The sequence below is a fragment of the Oncorhynchus clarkii genome, unplaced genomic scaffold, assembly GCF_045791955.1.
Source record: "Oncorhynchus clarkii lewisi isolate Uvic-CL-2024 unplaced genomic scaffold, UVic_Ocla_1.0 unplaced_contig_12323_pilon_pilon, whole genome shotgun sequence".
In the NCBI taxonomy this organism is placed as follows: Eukaryota; Metazoa; Chordata; class Actinopteri; order Salmoniformes; family Salmonidae; genus Oncorhynchus; species Oncorhynchus clarkii.
Window position 1 is genome coordinate 50,001 of NW_027258354.1, and position 22,500 is coordinate 72,500.

At 44.9% G+C, this 22,500-nt stretch overlaps 1 protein-coding gene across 4 annotated transcripts in view; it reads right to left on the minus strand.

The window, feature by feature from the left end:
• The window catches only part of LOC139396792 (proline-rich protein 5-like), a 68,801-nt gene that overhangs the window by 36,438 nt on the left and 9,863 nt on the right, over positions 1-22,500 (minus strand). For all 4 annotated transcript variants that reach the window (XM_071143708.1, XM_071143706.1, XM_071143709.1 and 1 more), the window contains 5 exons: positions 13,994-14,107; positions 11,896-11,976; positions 3,684-3,732; positions 1,862-1,919; positions 316-407 (listed from right to left, as the gene is read on the minus strand). In XM_071143708.1, the coding sequence (XP_070999809.1) occupies positions 316-407; positions 1,862-1,919; positions 3,684-3,732; positions 11,896-11,976; positions 13,994-14,107 (394 nt within the window). The remainder of the gene's footprint in view (positions 1-315; positions 408-1,861; positions 1,920-3,683; positions 3,733-11,895; positions 11,977-13,993; positions 14,108-22,500) is intronic.

A 22,500-nucleotide genomic window follows, 5' to 3' on the forward strand; every position in this document is an offset into this window, starting at 1 on the left:
TACAGGGAGAAGTAACCAGTGCTTGACTTGGGCAGGAGCTCACCGGAGCGGATCATCAGCACCAGGAGCTCACCGGAGCGGATCACCAGCACCAGGAGCTCACCGGAGCGGATCATCAGCACCAGGAGCTCACCGGAGCGGATCATCAGCACCAGGAGCTCACCGGAGCGGATCATCAGCACCAGGAGCTCACCGGAGCGGATCATCAGCACCAGGAGCTCACCGGAGCGGATCACCAGCACCTCACATGTTCTACAGCTGGACCTGCTGCAACTAAATATAGACAGTACTGACACCCAAAATGAGTAACTATACCTGTACTGGGTAGAATATAGCCTGAAGCATGGACAGAACATCACAGAAGAAGAAGTCCCACGTCTCTGCCAAGGAGTCCAATAGCTTCTGACCTGGAGACAACCAGGAAGTCAAAATAACCAATCAGAAAGTAGCAATGGTGCTAATTAGCATGGACTCAAAAAAAGTGTGAATGTTCTATGTTTGATATGTTGTAATTTCTCATGGTTTGTCACAGATACAGATCCTGAAAGGCACTAACACCAGCAGAGAGATGCATCAACACCCCATCTCCCTCACACACTGAGATCTGAGACCTGCTTGTGGCAGAGGGAATCCGGAGAGAGATTTAGTTATCAGTTAGCTGTTTCTGAGCAGTGCTGCCAAATGGCACAGTGGTGTGGGCCACTGGGTCACGGTGGCGGGGACGGCTGGGTCACGGCTGGAGCAGAGGGCTACTGGGTTCAACCATCTGAAGAGGACAAGTCCTTTTGAAAGGGTTCTATTGTAAGAAGCTGACTGACATCAGACGAGGAACCGAAGAGAGGCAGTAAAGGGAGGGAGGAAGGATAGGAGGGTGAGGGACAAGGCCTGGTTCAACTTCTTCAACAATCTCAAATCTCCCATCTGGTTGTGGTCTGAGGTCTGTGACGTTAGTAACACTTCCTGTCTGGTCGCCATGACAATAGCACTTCAGCAGAAATAAGCTGTGTACTTGATGTCAGGGTCAGGTGGTTTGAGCATCTTCACCACTTGACTATACCTCAACAGAGACGATAATGGGACACAATAGGCTTCATTATGACCAACCAGTACTGCAAACAGTACTGTGACAGTACTTCAAAGAATGCTATGACAGTACTTCAAACAGTACTACGACAGTACTTCAAACATCACTTCAAACATCACTTCAAACAGTTCTTCAACAGTATTTCAAACAGTACTACGACAGTACTTCAAACAGTACTTCAAACAGTACTACGACAGTACTTCAAACAGTACTACGACAGTACTTCAAACAGCACCATGACAGTACTTCAAACAGTACTACGACAGTACTTCAAACAGTACTACGACAGTACTTCCAACAGTACTACGACAGTACTTCAAACATCACTTCAAACAGTTCTTCAACAGTATTTCAAACAGTACTACGACAGTACTTCAAACAGTACTTCAAACAGTACTACGACAGTACTTCAAACAGTACTACGACAGTACTTCAAACAGCACCATGACAGTACTTCAAACAGCACCATGACAGTACTTCAAACAGTACTATGACAGTACTTCAAACAGTACTACGACAGTACTTCAAACAGTACTTCATACAGTACAAGAACAGTACTTCAAACAGTACTACAACCGCACTTCAAGCAGTACTATGACAGTACTTCAAACAGCGCTACAACAGTACTTCAGACAGTACTTCAAACAGTGCTACATCTTTATTGTATTAGTAAGTAGTGCTACATCTTTATTGTATTAGTAAGTAGTGCTACATCTTTATTGTATTAGTAAGTAGTGCTACATCTTTATTGTATTAGTAATGTAATATGATTCATACCTTCATAGAAACGCATTTTGTCCCTCAGTATCACCATTCCCTTTGTCAGCAGCTGATTCTGCAGAGGAGGAAAGAAAACAAGGATTCACATTCTACGACCAGGACGTTAAAAAATATATATAAAGAGTAATGTTAGTAATATCAGAGTAATGTTGGTAATATCAGAGTAATGTTAGTAATATCAGAGTAATGTTAGTAATATCAGAGTAATGTTAATAGCAGAGTAATGTTAACATCAGAGTAATGTTAGTAATATCAGAGTAATGTTAATATCGGAGTAATGTTAGTAATATCAGAGTAATGTTAATATCGGAGTAATGTTAGTAATATCGGAGTAATGTTAATATCGGAGTAATGTTAGTAATACCAGAGTAATGTTAATATCGGAGTAATGTTAGTAATATCAGAGTAATGTTAGTAATACCAGAGTAATGCTAATATCGGAGCAATGTTAGTAATATCAGAGTAATGTTAATATCGGAGTAATGTTAGTAATATCAGAGTAATGTTAGTAATATCAGAGTAATGCTGGTAATATCAGAGTAAGGTTAGTAATATCAGAGTAATGCTAATATCGGAGCAATGTTAGTAATATCCGAGTAATGTTAATAGCGGAGTAATGTTAGTAATATCAGAGTAATGTTAGTAATATCAGAGTAATGTTAGTAATATCAGAGTAATGGTAGTAATATCGAAGCAATGTTAGTAATATCAGAGTAATGTTAGTAATATCAGAGTAATGTCAGTGATATCAGAGTAATGTCAGTAATATCAGAGTAATGTTAGTAATATCAGAGTAATGTTAGTAATACCGGAGTAATGTTAGTAATATCAGAGTAACGTTAATACCGGAGTAATGTTAGTAATATCAGAGTAATGTTGGTAATATCAGAGTAATGTTGGTAATATCAGAGTAATGTTAGTAATAGCAGAGTAATGTTAGAAATATCAGAGTCATGTTAGTAATATCAGAGTAATGTTGCTAATATCAGAGTAATGTTGGTAATATCAGCGTAATGTTAGAAATATCAGAGTAATGTTAGTAATATCAGAGTAATGTTAGTAATATCAGAGTAATGTTAGAACGATCAGATTAATGTTAGGAATACCATAGTAATGTTGATATCAGAGTAATGTTAATATCAGAGTAATGGTAATATCAGAGTAATGTTACTATCAGAGTAATGTTAATAATATCAAAGTAACGATAGTAATATCAGAGTAATGTTGATAATAGCAGAGTAATGTTAGCGGTATCAGAGTAATGCTAGTAATACCGGAGTAACGGTAGTAATATCAGAGTAATGTTAATATCGAAGTAATGTTAGTAATATCAGAGTAATGTTAGTAATATCAGAGTAATGTTAGTAATATCAGAGTAGTGTTAGTAATATCAGAGTAATACTTGTAATGTTGGTGCAACGTTACTATCAGAGTAATGTTAATATCAGAGGAATGGTAGTAATACCAGAGTAATGTTAATACCAGAGTAATGTTAGTAATATCAGAGTAATGTTAATATCAGAGTAATGGTAGTAATACCAGAGTAATGTTAGTAATATCAGAGTAATGTTAATATCAGAGTAATGGTAGTAATATCAGAGTAACGTTAGTAATATCAGAGTAATGTTAATACCAGAGTAATGTTAGCAATACCAGAGTAATGTTAGTAATACCAGAGTCATGTTAGTAATATCTGAGTAATGTTAGTAATATCAGAGTAATGTTAATATCAGAGTAATGGTAGTAATACCAGAGTAATGTTAGTAATATCAGAGTAAGGTTGATATCAGTGCTGCGGTGCAGAGAGACAGTCTCTTACCTGGAGGTATTCAGTAAAGAAAGAGCCCAGCTCCGTCTTCAGTAGTTGCCTAGAAGAAAACAGCAGTTTAACATTCTGAACTGGGTGGACACACAGAAGTAGAGGCTACACACACTATGCCACATTGTTCCTGTCTCCTTCTCTTTCAACACCTTCCTCACCCTTCTCACTGCCTCTCCCTCTTCCCTCACCCTTCTCACTGCCTCTCTCTCTTTCCTCACCCTTCTCACTGCCTCTCTTCCCTCACCCTTCTCACTGCCTCTCTCTCTTTCCTCACCCTTCTCACTGCCTCTCTCTCTTCCCTCACCCTTCTCACTGCCTCTCTCTCTTCCCTCACCCTTCTCACTGCCTCTCTCTCTTTCCTCACCCTTCTCACTGCCTCTCTTCCCTCACCCTTCTCACTGCCTCTCTTCCCTCACCCTTCTCACTGCCTCTCTTCCCTCACCCTTCTCACTGCCTCTCTCTCTTTCCTCACCCTTCTCACTGCCTCTCTCTCTTCCCTCACCCTTCTCACTGCCTCTCTCTCTTCCCTCACCCTTCTCACTGCCTCTCTCTCTTTCCTCACCCTTCTCACTGCCTCTCTCTCTCTTCCCTCACCCTTCTCACTGCCTCTCTTTCCTCACCCTTCTCACTGCCTCTCTCTCTTTCCTCACCCTTCTCACTGCCTCTCTTCCCTCACCCTTCTCACTGCCTCTCTTCCCTCACCCTTCTCACTGCCTCTCTCTCTTTCCTCACCCTTCTCACTGCCTCTCTCTCTCTTCCCTCACCCTTCTCACTGCCTCTCTCTCTTTCCTCACCCTTCTCACTGCCTCTCTCTCTTCCCTCACCCTTCTCACTGCCTCTCTTTCCTCACCCTTCTCACTGCCTCTCTTTCCTCACCCTTCTCACTGCCTCTCTTCCCTCACCCTTCTCACCCTCATGCCACCACATGTTACTCCTCTGTGCCCTTTCCCACCCCTAAACCCACTCGCTCAGCCCAGTGACAACAACAACACCTTACTTGCTCTATGAACACTGTGTGGTACCCGACTTATTAAAAGTTAGGGAAATGGAGGAGGTATTGGTCAAAGCCAAGGCATTTCTATACACTGAGTTTACAAAACATTAAGAACATCTGCTCTTTGCATGACACAGACTGACCAGGTGAATCCAGGTGAAAGATATGATCCCTTATTGACGCCACTTGTTAAATCCACTTCAATCCGTGTAGATGGAGGGGAGGAGACGGGTTAAAGGAGGATTTTTAAGCCTTGAGACATGGATTGTGTGTGTTATTCAGAGGGTGAATGGGCAAGACAAAAGGTTGAAGTGCCTTTGAACGGGGTCTGGTAGTAGGTGACAGGAGCACCGGTTTCTGTCACACTCCTTCAGTTTCTAGTGACACAGCTGTGGGAAGCATTGGAGTCAACATGGGCCAGCCTCCCTGTGGAACGCTTTCCACACCTATTCGAGTCCACGCCACAATGAATTGAATGCTGTTCTGAGGGCAAACGGGGGTGCAATGCAATATTAGGGAAGTGTTCTTAATGTTTTGTACACTCAGTGTAGATTCCTAAACAGGTCCTCTGGCAGTGGTGGAAAAAGTACCTAATTATCATCCTGGAGTAAAGGTAAAGATACCTTAATAGAAAATGACTCAAGTAAAAGTGAAATTCACCCAGGGGCGGCAGGGTAGCCTAGTGGGGCGGTAGGGTAGCCTAGTGGGGCGGCAGGGTAGCCTAGTGGGGCGGCAGGGTAGCCTAGTGGGGCGGCAGGGTAGCCTAGTGGGGCGGTAGGGTAGCCTAGTGGGGCGGCAGGGTAGCCTAGTGGGGCGGCAGGGTAGCCTAGTGGGGCGGCAGGGTAGCCTAGTGGGGCGGCAGGGTAGCCTAGTGGGGCGGCAGGGTAGCCTAGTGGGGCGGCAGGGTAGCCTAGTGGGGCGGCAGGGTAGCCTAGTGGGGCGGCAGGGTAGCCTAGTGGGGCGGCAGGGTAGCCTAGTGGTTAGAGCGTTGGACTAGTAACTGGAAGGTTGCAGGGAAAATTTAAGGAGTAAAAAGTACATTATTTGCTTTAGGAATGTAGTGAAGTAAAAGTTGTCATAAATATAAATAGTAAAGTACAGATACCTAAAAACGACGTAAGTAGTACTCTAAAGTATTTTTACTTAAGTACTTTACACCACTGTCCTGTGGTAGACTGGAGAGGAAGACAGGTACTTCCTGTTTCACATCCCGCAACGAGAAGGTCACAGGGCTCCTCAGAACCACACAGGAAATTACCCATCATGTCTGGTACAGCAGCAACGGACTGACAGAGTTTATAATCTGACTGGAAGACAGGGTATAGAGTCATGTCCAACAGCCTAGTGACTCAGCTGACTGGAAGACAGGGTATAGAGTCATGTCCAACAGCCTAGTTACTCAGCTGACTGGAAGACAGGGTATAGAGTCATGTCCAACAGCCTAGTTACTCAGCTGACTGGAAGACAGGGTATAGAGTCATGTCCAACAGCCTAGTTACTCAGCTGACTAGAAGACAGGGTATAGAGTAATGTCCAACAGCCTAGTTACTCAGCTGACTGGAAGACAGGGTATAGAGTCATGTCCAACAGCCTAGGTACTCAGCTGACTGGAAGACAGGGTATAGAGTCATGTCCAACAGCCTAGTTACTCAGCTGACTGGAAGACAGGGTATAGAGTCATGTCCAACAGCCTAGGTACTCAGCTGACTGGAAGACAGGGTATAGAGTCATGTCCAACAGCCTAGTTACTCAGCTGACTGGAGGACAGGGTATAGAGTCACGATTAAACAGCAGTTGAAATGCAACACATTGAATCAGTTTCTACACTATAAATCATTGGGATAATTGGCCATGATGACAACGATCTTTGTCAAAGAACCAAGCTGCCCTTTGTTCTACCTGTCAAACAGCAGGCTGTGTGTGTTACTGTGTTCGATCAGGTAGCTCCAGATTCAGGAAATGAGAGAGCTGTGTGTGTTACTGTGTTCGGTCAGGTAGCTCCAGATTCAGGAAATGAGAGAGCTGTGTGTGTTACTGTGTTCGGTCAGGTAGCTCCAGATTCAGGAAATGAGAGAGCTGTGTGTGTTACTGTGTTCGGTCAGGTAGCTCCAGATTCAGGAAATGAGAGAGCTGTGTGTGTTACTGTGTTCGGTCAGGTAGCTCCAGATTCAGGAAATGAGAGAGCTGTGTCCACACCATTACAAGCCTGTCTAAGTACTGTAGCACTGTGGTACGTATCCTGGAAACAGTAGAATGTCAGATGTTGTTGAGTTGAATCATTTATACTCCAGTAATCGGCAGGGCTGACATCATGTCCCCAAGCCATCACGTTTTATTAAGTCTGTAGATTGTGGTGTCCAATACATACATACACACACACATACACGCACGCACGCACGCACGCACGCACACACACACACACACACAGCGCTCTACAGGATTGGGCCTGATAAGAAATAAGCCATGCAATGGAAACAGCCTCATTATGTTGAAGCAGAGAGTCATGTGTAATAAGACTATGGTGAATTTACAACATCATGGCATTATAGTCTGAAGTCCAACCATAACCCTGGGCTATGTCTAATGCAAGGAACAACCTCTTACACGCGCATCAGGGTGAATGTAAAGGGTGTGTGTGTGTTTGCAATGCATGCGTGTGTGCTTACGTGCCTGTTTGACTGTTTTATGCTTGTCAGTATGTTTGAACATGTCTATGGGGGGAATGGGGTGGGTAACAGCCCAAATGTCAAGTAACATACTAACATGGTTTGAGGCTCTTTGACAGACAGACAGACAGACAGACAGACAGACAGAGTAGCCCTGCAAAGGCCCTCTCACCCCAGACTAGGATGTCAGCCCTGGACTCGTCCAGACCTACAGAAAGACTAGGATGTCAGCCCTGGACTCGTCCAGACCTACAGAAAGACTAGGATGTCAGCCCTGGACTCGTCCAGACCTACAGAAAGACTAGGATGTCAGCCCTGGACTCGTCCAGACCTACAGAAAGACTAGGATGTCAGCCCTGGACTCGTCCAGACCTACAGAAAGACTAGGATGTCAGCCCTGGACTTGTCCAGACCTACAGAAAGACTAGGATGTCAGCCCTGGACTCGTCCAGACCTACAGAAAGACTAGGATGTCAGCCCTGGACTCGTCCAGATCTACAGAAAGACTAGGATGTCAGCCCTGGACTTGTCCAGACCTACAGAAAGACTAGGATGTCAGCCCTGGACTCGTCCAGACCTACAGAAAGACTAGGATGTCAGCCCTGGACTCGTCCAGACCTAGAGAAAGACTAGGATGTCAGCCCTGGACTTGTCCAGACCTACAGAAAGACTAGGATGTCAGCCCTGGACTTGTCCAGACCTACAGAAAGACTAGGATGTCAGCCCTGGACTCGTCCAGACCTACAGAAAGACTAGGATGTCAGCCCTGGACTCGTCCAGACCTACAGAAAAAAACAGAAGTATCGCATTTACATAAGAATTCAGACCCTTTACTCAGTACTTTGTTGAAGCACCTGTGGCAGCGATTACAACCTCAAAACGTCTTGGGTATGACACTTCAAGCTTGGCACACCAGTATTTGGGAAGTTTCTCCCATTTTTCTCTGCAGATTCTCTCAAGCTCTGTCAGGTTGGATCGGAAGCATCGTTGCACAGATATTTTCAGGTCTCTCCAGAGATGTTAGATCGGGTTCAAGGCCTCTCATGGATATTCAGCGACTTGTCCCAAATCAACTCCTGTGTTGTCTTGGCTGTGTGCTTAGGGTCGTTGTCCTGTTGGAAGGTGAACCTTGTCCCCAGTCTGAGGTCCTTAGCGATCTGGGGCAGGTTTTCATCAAGGATCTCTCTGTACTTTGCTCCGTTCATCTTTCCGTCAATCCTGACTAGTCTCCCTGTCCCCTGCCGCTGAAAAACATTCCCACAACATAATGCTGCCACCACCATGCTTCACCGAAGGGATGGTGCCAGGTTTCCTCCAGACGTGATGCTTGGCATTCAGGCCAAAGAGTTCACTCTTGGGTTCATCAGACCAGAGAATCTTGCTTCAAATGGTCTGAGAGTCTTTAGGTGCCTTTTGACAAACCCCAAGTGGGCCTGCCTGTGCCTTCTACTGAGGAGTGGCTTCCGTCTGGCCACTCTACCATAAAGGCCTGATTGGTGTCCTGCAGAGATGGTTGGAGTCCTGCAGAGATGGTTGTCCTTCTGGAAGGTTCTCCCATCTCCACAGAGGAACTCTGGAGCTCTTTCAGTGTGACCATCGGGACTTGGTCACCTCCCTGACCAAGGGCCTTCTCCCCCGACTGCTCACTTTGGCAGGATGGCCAGCTCTAGGAAGTGGGAGAGTCTTGGGGGAGAATGATGGAGGCCATTGTGTTCTTGGGGAGCTTCAACGCTGCAGAAATGTTTTGGTACCCTTCCCCAGATCTGTGCCTCGACACAATCCCGTCTCTGAGCTCTATGGACAATTCCTTCAACCTCATGGCTTGGTTTTTGCTCTGACATCTGTGAGACCTTATATAGATAGGTGTGTGCCTTTCCAAATCATGTCCAATCAATTGAATTTAACACTGGTGGACTCAATAAAGTTGTAGAAACATCTCAAGGAAGATCAATGGGAACAGGATGCACCTGAGCTACATTTAGAGTCTCAGAGCAAAGGGTCTGAATACTTATGTAAATACATTTGGTATCTGTTTTTTTATTTTTTATTAATTATTTTTCATTATGGGCTAATGTTTATTTAATCCATTTTAGAATAAGGCTGTAATGTAACAAAGTCTGGAAAAATTCAAGGTTTCTGAATATTTTCCTGAATGCACTGTATGAGAGAGAGAGAGAGAGAGAGAGAGAGAGAGAGAGAGAGAGAGAGAGAGAGAGAGAGAGAGAGAGAGAGAGAGAGAGAGAGAGAGAGAGAGAGAGAGAGAGAGAGAGAGAGAGAGAGAGAGAGAGAGAGAGAGAGAGAGAGAGAGAGAGAGAGAGAGAGAGAGAGAGAGAGAGAGAGAGAGAGAGAGAGAGAGAGAGAGTCTTACCAACTTGACTTCTTCAAGCACAGAGTTGTGTGTGAATGTGTCGACATTTTACTCAACGATTCCACCATTAGGAACATGTTCTAATGGGTTAAAAACAGCCCACTACATGTCACTGAGTGGCAGTTCTACTGAGCACTGAAACACCAGGCAGGTTCTATGAACACCAGCCATTTGTGTTTGTGGGTTTGCCTTGTTATTGTGTGCATGTGTGGGGAGTGGGTGTATGACTGTATAACAGACATATCGTTTTTCCATTCCACCCTGGCAACACATTCTCACATTTACACCTTCAACCTCAAAACGGAAGGCCAGTCAATATAAATTTACAGTTAAAACCAGGCAGAATGCTTTGGCCTGTTAAAATGAATCCTCTGAGCCTGATGTACAAAGAGCTGCTCATGCATATATAAAGATAACACTAGTTAGCACCACCACCAAGTCAAACCATTTGAAATACCCTATTCAATATGCTCTTCACAGATCTCACTTTCTGGTCATTTCTACTGTGTTTACCAGGAAGGTGAAACAGGTGAAACTCTGTCTACTGTGTTGTTTTACTAACAGCAGGGTCATTCTTACAGCTGTGGTTATTAGAGTTGTGAGGAGAGATGAGAAAGTGTGTGACTGGCAGAGGCAGAGAGAGAAACAGAGAGTGAGAAACAAAGAGAGAAACAGAGAGAGAGAAACAGAGAGAGAGACACAAAGAGAGAAACAGAGAGAGAGAAACAGAGAGAGAAACAGAGAGAGAGAAACAGAGAGAGAAACAGAGAGAGAAACAGAGAGAGAGAAACAGAGAGAGAAACAGAGAGCGAGAAACAGAGAGAGAGAGAAACAGAGAGAGAAACACAGAGAGAGAAACAGAGAGAGAAACAGAGAGAGAGAAACAGAGAGAGAAACAGAGAGAGAGAAACAGAGAGAGAGACACAAAGAGAGAAACAGAGAGAGAGAAACAGAGAGAGAAACAGAGAGAGAGAAACAGAGAGAGAGAAACAGAGAGAGAGAAACAGAGAGAGAGAAACAGAGAGAGAAACAGAGAGCGAGAAACAGAGAGAGAGAGAAACAGAGAGAGAGAAACAGAGAGAGAAACAGAGAGAGAAACAGAGAGAGAGAAACAGAGAGAGAAACAAAGAGAGAGAAACAAAGAGAGAGAAACAGAGAGAGAGAAACAGAGAGAGAGAAACAGAGACAGAGAAACAGAGAGAGAAACAAAGAGAGAAACAAAGAGAGAAACAGAGAGAGAGAGAAACAGAGAAACAGAGAGAGAGAAACAGAGAGAGAAACACAGAGAGAGAAACAGAGAGAAAAACAGAGAGAGAAACAGAGAGAAACAGAGAGAGAGAAACAGAGAGAGAAACAGAGAGCGAGAAACAAAGAGAGAAACAGAGAGAGAAACAAAGAGAGAGAAACAGAGAGAGAAACAGAGAGAGAGAAACAGAGAGAGAGAGAAACAGAGAGAGAGAGAAACAGAGAGAGAGAGAAACAGAGAGAGAAACAGAGAGAGAGAGAAACAGAGAGAGAGAGAAACAGAGAAAGAGAGAAACAGAGAGAGAAACAGAGAAAGAGAGAGAGAGAAACAGAGAGAGAAACAGAGAGAGAGAGAAACAGAGAGAGAGAAACAGAGAGAGAAACAGAGAGAGAAACAGAGAGAGAAACAGAGAGAGAAACAAAGAGAGAGAAACAGAGAGAGATAAACAGAGAGAGAGAAACAGAGAGAGAGAGAAACAGAGAGAGAGAGAAACAGAGAGAGAAACAGAGAGAGAGAGAGAAACAGAGAGAGAGAGAAACAGAGAGAGAGAGAAACAGAGAAAGAGAGAAACAGAGAGAGAAACAGAGAAACAGAGAGAGAAACAGAGAGAGAGAAACAGAGAGAGAGAGAAACAAAGAGAGAAACAGAGAGAGAAACAGAGAGAGAGAGAGAGAAACAGAGAGAGAGAAACAGAGAGAGAGAAACAGAGAGAGAGAAACAGAGAAACAGAGAGAGAAACAGAGGGAGAAACAGAGAGAAACAGAGAGCGAGAAACAGAGTGAGAAACAGAGAGCGAGAAACAAAGAGAGAAACAGAGAGCGAGAAACAAAGAGAGAAACAGAGAGCGAGAAACAGAGAGAGAAAGAAACAGAGAGAGAGAGGGAGAGAGCAATAGAAGTGTATAGGTAGAGGTCAGAGGTTATACAGTATGTCACCTGACTCCCTCATTGAGGATGTAGAGGTCATTCTCTCCCAGGTCTTTCCTCTGGAACACAGCTATCACCGCATTGTGGATGCTGCAGGAACACACACACACACACACACACACACACACACACACACACACACACACACACACACACACACACACACACACACACACACACACACACACACACACACACACAACGGGGGACAGTGTTAGAGTACAGCAGGGAAGAAAGCAGCTGCAGCAAACAAACAAACAATAGAGAGATGATCAGAACGTACAGTCCAATTATCACTCACACAGTAGTTTCACATACCCACAGCCATCCATCCATCCATCCATTCATCCACACGGCCATCCATCCATCCAACCATTCAGCCATCCATCCATCCACACAGCCATCCATCCATCCACACAGACATCCATCCATCCATCCACACAGCCATCCATCATCCATCTAGCCATCCATCCATCCACACAGCCATCCATCCATCCATCCATCCACACAGCCATCCATCCATTCACACAACCATCCATCCATCCATCCATCCATCTACATAGCCATCCATCCAGACATCCATCCATCTACATAGCCATCCATCCATCCATCCATCTACATAGCCATCCATCCATCCAGACATCCATCCATCTGTCTATCCATCCATCCATCCATCTACATAGCCATCCATCCAGACATCCATCCATCCATCCATCCATCTGTCTATCCATCCATCCATCCATCTACATAGCCATCCATCCAGACATCCATCCATCCAACCATTCATCCATCCATCCATCCACACAGCCATCCATCCATCCACACAGCCATCCATCCATCCATCCATCCATCCTTCAATCTAGTGTTCGCTACCCTTAGTCAATGCTCATGTATTCATTAACCACAGCATCATAACCATGAACTCAATACTGTCTAGTGATGGTGCTGGGGGTTGACACATAATGACATTAAATTAACTAACATTTCCATAACCTAGGCCTCCTGAGTGGCGCAGTGGTCTAAGGCACTGCATCGCAGTGCTGGCTGTGCCACTAGAGATTCTGGGTTTGAACCCAGGCTCTGTCGCAGCCGGGCCGCGACCGGGAAGCCCATGGGGCGGCGCACAGTTGGCCCAGCGTCGTCCGGGTTAGGGAGGGTTTGGCCCTAACCTTGTCTCATCGCGACACTTGTGGCGGGCCGGGCGCAGTGCACGCTGACCAGGTCACCAGGTGCACTGTGTTTCCTCCGACACATTGGTGCGGCTTGGTTGGGTTCGATGGGCATTGTGTCAAGAAGCAGTGGGGATTACAGCACGTGCTGTAAACGTGCTAGTATATCTGACGTGACTAGTAGAAGTCTTGTTAGTTATTCAGAGTTCTCTGCTCAGTTATATAGAGGTCATCACGAAGCACACTGATCCCAGGTCTGCAACACAGTCTGTAAGTCACTGAGGAATGAATGACCTTTCTGATTTGGGAAGCGGCTTCATGAGACTAGGAATAGTAATGCTTATAGTAATGCTTATTCAGTGTGACATTCTCAAGGAAATCCCAGAGAGACGTGTAGATCCCAGAGGACAGGACGGGGACATAGACAGAGCTGTGTAGATCCCAGAGTACAGGACAGGGACAGAGCTGTGTAGATCTCAGAGGACAGGGACATAGACAGAGCTGTGTAGATCTCAGAGTACAGGACAGGGACATAGACAGAGCTGTGTAGATCTCAGAGTACAGGACAGGGACATAGACAGAGCTGTGTAGATCTCAGAGTACAGGACAGGGACATAGATAGAGCTGTGTAGATCTCAGAGGACAGGGACATAGATAGAGCTGTGTAGATCTCAGAGTACAGGACATAGACAGAGCTGTGTCGATCTCAGAGGACAGGGACATAGACAGAGACGACCACATCTCTGTCCTTTCTAACGGTCAGTGCAGTTTCACAACAAGGAAGGAGTAAGTTCAGTACCTCCTGTTCACTGACTGACACAAAGCAGGGTGACACACACACACACACACACACACACACACACACACACACACACACACACACACACACACACACACACACACACACACACACACACAGAGAGTCTCGACTACAGTACCTGTTCCAGGTGGCGTTAGCCCCAGCTTTTCTCTGCTGTGTCCCTCTCTCCTCCAACGCTGCCTTGTCACTCTTCCCCAGGTCACTGAGGCTGGGGGAACTCATCAACTTCAACCTATGGAGAGTCCTCATGGTCAGAACACAACTCAACACACACACAGAGAGAGAGAGAGAGAGAGAGAGAGAGAGAGCTCAGTGCTCTCAGGCTCAGACTGCAGGAAGAACTACGCTTACAGAGAGAGAGAGATAGAGAGAGAGGGAGAGGAAGAGAGATAAGGCAGGGGGAAGAGAGAGAGAGAAGTTGCACGCAATAGAGAGAGAGAGAGAGAGAGAGAGAGAGAGAGAGAGAGGAGGTGTCCCTCCAGCAAGATGCAGTATACCCCCACACTCCTTACATCTCTCTCTCCTCCTCCCTCTCCTCCCTCTCTCTGCACTGCTCTTCGGGCAGGGAGGCAGTCTGTCTCTGATTGGCAGGGAGGCAGTCTGTCTCTGATTGGCAGGGAGGCAGTCTGTCTCTGATTGGCAGGGAGGCAGTCAGTCTCTGATTGGCAGGGAGGCAGTCAGTCTCTGATTGGCAGGGAGTTGCCGTGTGACCCTGCTGGTTATTATAGTGTTTTGTAGACAAACCAACTCCTCTCTCCTGCTGCTGTGAATATCCCTCCTCTGTTTCTGTTCCTCTCTCTGTCTCATACATATAGACATGTTGTAATCACACACACACACACACACACACACTTCCTCTTTCCAATTAAAATCAGCTCTTTTCACACCACACACACACACACACACACACACACACACACACACACACACACACACACACATCTGTCTATAACATACACATTAGCTAACTAGAGGGGACAGGAAACTCTCCTTAACCTTTGTCTGTTTCCCCTCCTCTCAAAGCACCTCTGTGTTAGAGGTCTCCTCCTCTCAAAGCACCTCTGTGTTAGAGGTCTCCTCCTCTCAAAGCACCTCTGTGTTAGAGGTCTCCTCCTCTCACTACCCTGTTCCTCCGTGTTAGAGGTCTCCTCCTCTCACTGTCCTGTTCCTCTGTGTTAGAGAGGTCTCCTCGTCTCACTGTCCTGTTCCTCTGTGTTAGAGGTCTCCTCGTCTCACTACCCTGTTCATCTGTGTTAGAGAGGTCTCCTCCTCTCACTGCCCTGTTCCTCTGTGTTAGAGGTCTCCTCCTCTCACTGTCCTGTTCCTCTGTGTTAGAGGTCTCCTCCTCTCACTGCCCTGTTCCTCTGTGTTAGAGAGGTCTCCTCCTCTCACTGCCCTGGTCCTCTGTGTTAGAGGTCTCCTCCTCTCACTGCCCTGGTCCTCTGTGTTAGAGGTCTCCTCCTCTCACTGCCCTGGTCCTCTGTGTTAGAGGTCTCCTCCTCTCACTACCCTGTTCCTCTGTGTTTAAGAGAGGTCTCCTCCTCTCACTGCCCTGGTCCTCTGTGTTAGAGAGGTCTCCTCCTCTCACTGCCCTGTTCCTCTGTGTTAGAGAGGTCTCCTCCTCTCACTGCCCTGTTCCTCTGTGTTAGAGAGGTCTCCTCCTCTCACTGCCCTGTTCCTCTGTGTTAGAGAGGTCTCCTCCTCTCACTGCCCTGTTCCTATGTGTTAGAGGTCTCCTCCTGTCACTGCTCTGGTCCTCTGTGTTAGAGGCCTCCTCCTCTCACTGCCCTGGTCCTCTGTGTTAGAGAGGTCTCCTCCTCTCACTGCCCTGTTCCTCTGTGTTAGAGAGGTCTCCTCCTCTCACTGCCCCAACAGGCAGGAACAATGGCGACAACCACAAATGGCAAGACTTCACAGCCCAGAGTGGGATGACTGTACACTACTGACCAACTACTGAGTGACTGACTGTACACTACTGACCAACTACTGAGTGACTGACTGTGCACTACTGACCAACTACTGAGTGACTGACTGTACACTACTGACCAACTACTGAGTGACTGACTGTACACTACTGACCAACTACTGAGTGACTGACTGTACACTACTGACCAACTACTGAGTGACTGACTGTACACTACTGACCAACTGCTGAGTAACTGACTGTAACACAAGTTGATACTTATACTGTGAATGAACTGGTGTCACGGAGTTTTAAAGTCCCTCAAAAGCCTACAGTCATAAACCCATCAATCAATAGACCACAAGACTGTGTAAATCTAACAGGAACAACTAGAAGATAATCACTAGAAACAGCACTTACTCCAGTAAATAGATTGGTACATAGTATCCCCACTCCATGATGCAGCATTGATGTAGGACAGAGGTGAAGACAAACTACAGCCATCCAGACAGGACAGGGTTAAGTTTCACACTCCCCCCTCCTCTACTTTCTCCTCCTCCTCCTCTCCCCTCCTCCCCCTCTCTATCCCCTCCCCCTCCTCTCACTCCTTCAATCTCCCCTCCCCCTCCTCTCACCTCCTCCCCCTCCTCTCACCTCCTCTCTCCCCTCCTCCTCTCCTCCTCCTCTCCTCCTCCTCTCTCCCCTCCTCCTCTCTATCCCCTCCCACTCCTCTCCCCTCGCCACCCCTCCTCCTCTCCTCCCCTCCTCCTCTCACCTCCTTCTTTCTCCCTCCTCCCCTCCTCTCTTCCCTCCTCCTCTATATCCCCCCCTCCTCTCCCCTCCTCCTCTCCCCTCCCCTCCTTCTCTCTCCCCTCTCCTCCAGACTGCACCAGCCAAACTAAGCCCTGTGAGGGCCAGTGAGTACCAGCTAACGATATACAAAGGATCTATTCAGCCCAGCCTGACGTTTTAAAGGTGACAAGCATATTTACTCTCCCTCTGTGTTCAGGAGAAGTGTGTGTGTGTCTTGTTTTGTTTGTGCCACAAGCTCAATACATTACCTTAACTACACAGCAGCATATTTCACTACTCTCCTCTATTAAAACCCACACTGCAGCTTAAAGAGAGAGAGAGAGACAGAGAGACAGAGAGACAGAGAGACAGAGAGACAGAGAGACAGAGAGATAGATAGATAGATAGATAGATAGATAGATAGATAGATAGATAGATAGATAGATAGATAGAGAGAGACTGTAGAATGTCTCAGGGTCTATAGACAACATACTGTAGAATGTTTCAGGGTATATAGACAACATACTGTAGAATGTTTCAGGGTCTATAGACAACATACTGTAGAATGTTTCAGGGTATATAGACAACATACTGTAGAATGTTTCAGGGTCTATAGACAACATACTGTAGAATGTTTCAGGGTCTATAGACAACATACTGTAGAATGTTTCAGGGTCTATAGACAACATACTGTAGAATGTTTCAGGGTCTATATTAGAATGTTTCAGGGTTTATAGACAACATACTGTAGAATGTCTCAGGATCTTCAGACAACATACTGTAGAATGTTTCAGGGTATATAGACAACATACTGTAGAATGTTTCAGGGTATATAGACAACATACTGTAGAATGTTTCAGGGTCTTCAGACAACATACTGTAGAATGTTTCAGGGTATATAGACAACATACTGTAGAATGTCTCAGGGTCTATAGACAACATACTGTAGAATGTTTCAGGATTCATAGACAACATACTGTAGAATGTTTCAGGGTATATAGGCAACATACTGAGAATGTTTCAGGGTCTTCAGACAACATACTGTAGAATGTTTCAGGGTCTATAGACAACATACTGTAGAATGTTTCAGGGTCTATAGACAACATACTGTAGAATGTTTCAGGGTCTATAGACAACATACTGTAGAATGTTTCAGGGTCTATAGACAACATACTGTAGAATGTTTCAGGGTATATAGACAACATACTGTAGAATGTTTCAGGGTCTATAGACAACATACTGTAGAATGTCTCAGGGTCTATAGTAGAATGTTTCAGGATCTATAGACAACATACTGTAGAATGTTTCAGGATTCATAGACAACATACTGTAGAATGTTTCAGGGTCTATAGACAACATACTGTAGAATGTTTCAGGGTATATAGACAACATACTGTAGAATGTTTCAGGGTCTATAGACAACATACTGTAGAATGTTTCAGGGTCTATAGACAACATACTGTAGAATGTTTCAGGGTATATAAACAACATACTGTAGAATGTTTCAGGGTCTATAGACAACATACTGTAGAATGTTTCAGGGTCTATAGACAACATACTGTAGAATGTTTCAGGGTCTATAGACAACATACTGTTTCAGGGGATTGTACAAAGACGAAGATATTCAGAGAGTTCAATATTGTAAATTGTACTCTACTCAATGTTCTTTTCTGTTCTGTGTCACTATGCAAGGTAAAACACTAGGGCATATTAAAATCACATCTCTCCCCATCCAACAACAACAGTTAAATGTATTCAAAAGCAGTTGGCCTACGTAATATAGAACTAAATGTACGATAGAAGTTCACAGTGATGCCAGGTCTGTCCCACAGGGAAACACTAGTAGCAGTGTGTCTGTGTGTCTGTGTGTCTGTGTGTGTGTGTGTGTGTGTGTGTGTGTGTGTGTGTGTGTGTCTTGGAGGCTGGTAATGTTAATTCTTGACGCTACCCATCCCTTAAGCGGGATAATTGTCATCAGCAACCGCTGAATAGCATGGCGCCTCAGTCAAATAATATTACAAAAAATATTCATATTCATGAAATCACAAATGCAATATTGCAAAACACAGTTTAGCGTTTTGTTAATCCACCTGTCGTCTCAGATCTTGAAATGATGCTTTACAGCGAAATCAATCCAAGCGTTTGTGTAAGTTTATCGATCGCATAACAAAACATTAAGTACACTTAGCATCAGGTAGCTTGGTCACGAAAATCAGAAAAGCAATCAAATTAATCGTTTACCTTTGATGATCTTCGGATGTTTTCACTCACGAGACTCCCAGTTACACAACAAATGTTCATTTTGTTCCATAAAGATTATTTTTATATCCAAAATACCTCCGTTTGTTTGGCGCGTTATGTTCAGAAATCCAGAGGAAAGAGCGGTCACGACAACGCAGACAAATTCCAAATAATATCAATAATGTCCACAGAAACATGTCAAACGTTTTTTATAATCAATCCTCAGGTTTTAAAAAAAACATATAATTGATAAAATATCAACCGCAAATGTCTTTCACAGTAGGAGAGGGAAAAGCAATACCTATCCAAACTCTGTTGCGTGAGCAAAACTCATGTGACCAGTTGACGCGATGTTATTGTTCTGGCTCATTTTTCAAAATAAAAGCCTGAAACTATGTCTGAAGACTGTTGACACCTTGAGGAAGCTATAGGGAAATGAATCTGGTTGATATCCCTTTAAATGGAGCAATGGGAGGCTATGGAACATGGAGTTTTCAAAATAGAAGCCATTTCATGGTTTGATTTATCTCAGGGTTTCGCCTGCAATATCAGTTCTGTTATACTCACAGACAATATTTTGACAGTTTTGGAAACTTTTAGAGTTTTTTCTATCCTAATCTGTCAATTATATGCATATTCTAGCATCTGGTCCTGAGAATTAGGCCGTTTACTTTGGGAACGTTATTTTTCCAAACATAAAAATAGTGCCCCCTAGCTTCAAGAGGTTATTAATGATCTCCTCAGAGCAGACATACAGACAGTGGGAAACTCAGGAATGTTGGACCCTTTCCGTCTGAAACTCAGGAATGTTGGACCCTTTCCGTCTGAAACTCAGGAATGTTGGACCCTTTCCGTCTGAAACTCAGGAATGTTGGACCCTTTCCGTCTGAAACTCAGGAATGTTGGACCCTTTCTGTCTGAAACTCAGGAATGTTGGACCCTTTCCGTCTGAAACTCAGGAATGTTGGACCCTTTCCGTCTGAAACTCAGGAATGTTGGACCCTTTCCGTCTGAAACTCAGGAATGTTGGACCCTTTCCGTCTGAAACTCAGGAATGTTGGACCCTTTCCGTCTGAAACTCAGGTATGTTGGACCCTTTCCGTCTGAAACTCAGGAATGTTGGACCCTTTCAGTCTGAAACTCAGGAATGTTAGACCCTTTCCGTCTGAAACTCAGGAATATTGGACCCTTTCCGTCTGAAACTCAGGAATGTTGGACCCTTTCCGTCTGAAACTCAGGAATGTTGGACCCTTTCCGTCTGAAACTCAGGAATGTTGGACCCTTTCCGTCTGAAACTCAGGAATGTTGGACCCTTTCCGTCTGAAACTCAGGAATGTTGGACCCTTTCCGTCTGAAACTCTAGACTGTTCTAGTCCGAGGAGAACTGAGCCCTGGCGACACCGGCCTAGATGGGTTGCGTCTCTCGTGTACAAAACAGGAGATAATATTTGGACTTTTTTTTTGACAGGAGGTAGCAGGCTACCGTACGTTTTGTTAATAATGTATCCACATGCTACAGGTTTCACAGATGCGGGGTCAGTTATATAGAAGAAAAATAGCCTTGTAGTGTCGTCATAAACAGTGCAGGGTGAGAGAAGCAACTGTAGCAACACTTTAACCTGTACTTCTATGTAAGGACACTCATTTTCATTTCCTGTTTGAGAACATATCCTGTTGGTGAACGGGACCCTGGTGAGGAGGAGAGGAGGGTCAATGGAAAAAGCCCTGAGCACCCTCAAAGAGCTCCCAGCATGCTTAGCATCTAGCCCACACACACACACACACACGCATGCACACACACACACACACCTCAGTTGTTATGTTTAATATAAAGGCAGTTGAGAAGCTAACGAAGTATCCCTGACTCAACACATTCTCTGTAATGTGATTTAGTGGTGCTGGGTAAAAACTCACTGCTGTCTACACACCAGCTATACAGGGACACACCTGACATAGTTACAGGCCCTTCAGCCTTCAAACATTAACATCTGACATTTATGAAGTTCTTATTTGTCCCGGAAACTTCCCCCAGAGAGAGGGAGGGAGAAAGAGAGGGCGAGAGTAGACAGAAAGATATAGGGAGCGAGAGAGACACAGAGAGAGGGTCAAGACGGAGAAGGAGAGAGACACAGAGAGATGGTGGAGAAAGAGAGAGACACAGAGAGTCAGAAAGAGAGAGACAGAGAGATGGTGGAGAAAGAGAGAGACACAGAGAGACAGAAAGAGAGAGACACAGAGAGATGGTGCAGAAAGAGAGAGACAGAGAGATGGTGGAAAAAGAGAGAGACACAGAGAGAAGGTGCAGAAAGAGAGAGACACAGAGAGACAGAAAGAGAGAGACACAGAGAGATGGTGGAGAAAGAGAGAGACACAGAGAGATGGTGCAGAAAGAGAGAGACACCGAGAGAAGGTGCAGAAAGAGAGAGACACAGAGAGACAGAAAGAGAGAGACACAGAGAGATGGTGGAGAAAGAGAGAGAGGGACAAGACGGAGAAAGAGAGACACAGAGAGAAGGTGGAGAAAGAGAGAGACACAGAGAGAAGGTGGAGAAAGAGAGAGAGGGACAAGACGGAGAAAGAGAGAGACACAGAGAGAGGGAGGGAGAAAGAGAGAGACACAGAGAGACAGAAAGAGAGAGACACAGAGAGACAGAAGACCCAACTAAATCCTGAGAAAACAAAAAGATAAATTACTTGACACATTGGAAAGAATTTACCAAAAAACAGAGCAAGCTGGAATGCTACTTGGCAGAATACCTGACCACTGTGACTGGCCCAAAATTAAGGACAGCTTTGACTATGTACAGACTCAGTGAGCATAGCCTTGCTATTGAGAAAGGCCGCCATAGGCAGACCTGGCTCTCAAGAGAAGACAGACTATGTGCTCACTGCCTACAAAATGAGGTGGAAACTGAGCTGCACTTCCTAACCTCCTGCCAAATGTATGACCATATTAGAGAGACATATTTCCCTCAGATTACACAGATTCACAAAGAATTCCAAAACAAATCCAATTTTGATAAACTCCCATATCTACTGGGTGAAATACCACAGTGTGCAGCAGGATTTGTGACCTGTTGCCACGAGAAAAGGTAAACCAGTGAAGAACAAACACCATTGTAAATACAACCCATATTTATGCTTATTTATTTTCCATTTTGCACATTGAAATGTGTTTATTCCTTTGAAACTTGTGAGTATAATGTTTACTGTTAATTTTTTGTTCATTTCACTTTTGTTTATCCATTTCACTTCCTTTGACAATGTAAACACATTTCCCATGCCAATAAAGCCTCTTGAATTGACTTGAGAGACACAGAGACACAGAGAGAGAGAAACAGAGAGAGAGGGAGAGAGAGAGAGAGAGAGGGAGAGAAACAGAGAGAGAGGGAGAGAGAGAGAGAGAGAGAGGGAGAGAAACAGAGAGAGAGGGAGAGAGAGAGAGAGGGAGAGAAACAGAGAGAGAGAGAGAGAGGGAGAGGGAGAGAAACAGAGAAACAGGAAGAGACAGAGAGAGACACAGAGAGAGGGAGAGAGAGAGATAGGCCATGTTGATATCATTTTAATGTTGGTCTTATTGGGGAGATAGGCCATGGTAATATCATTTTAATGTAGGACTTATTGGGGAGATAGGCCATGTTGATATCATTGTAATGTAGGCCTTATTGGGGAGATAGGCCATGGTGATA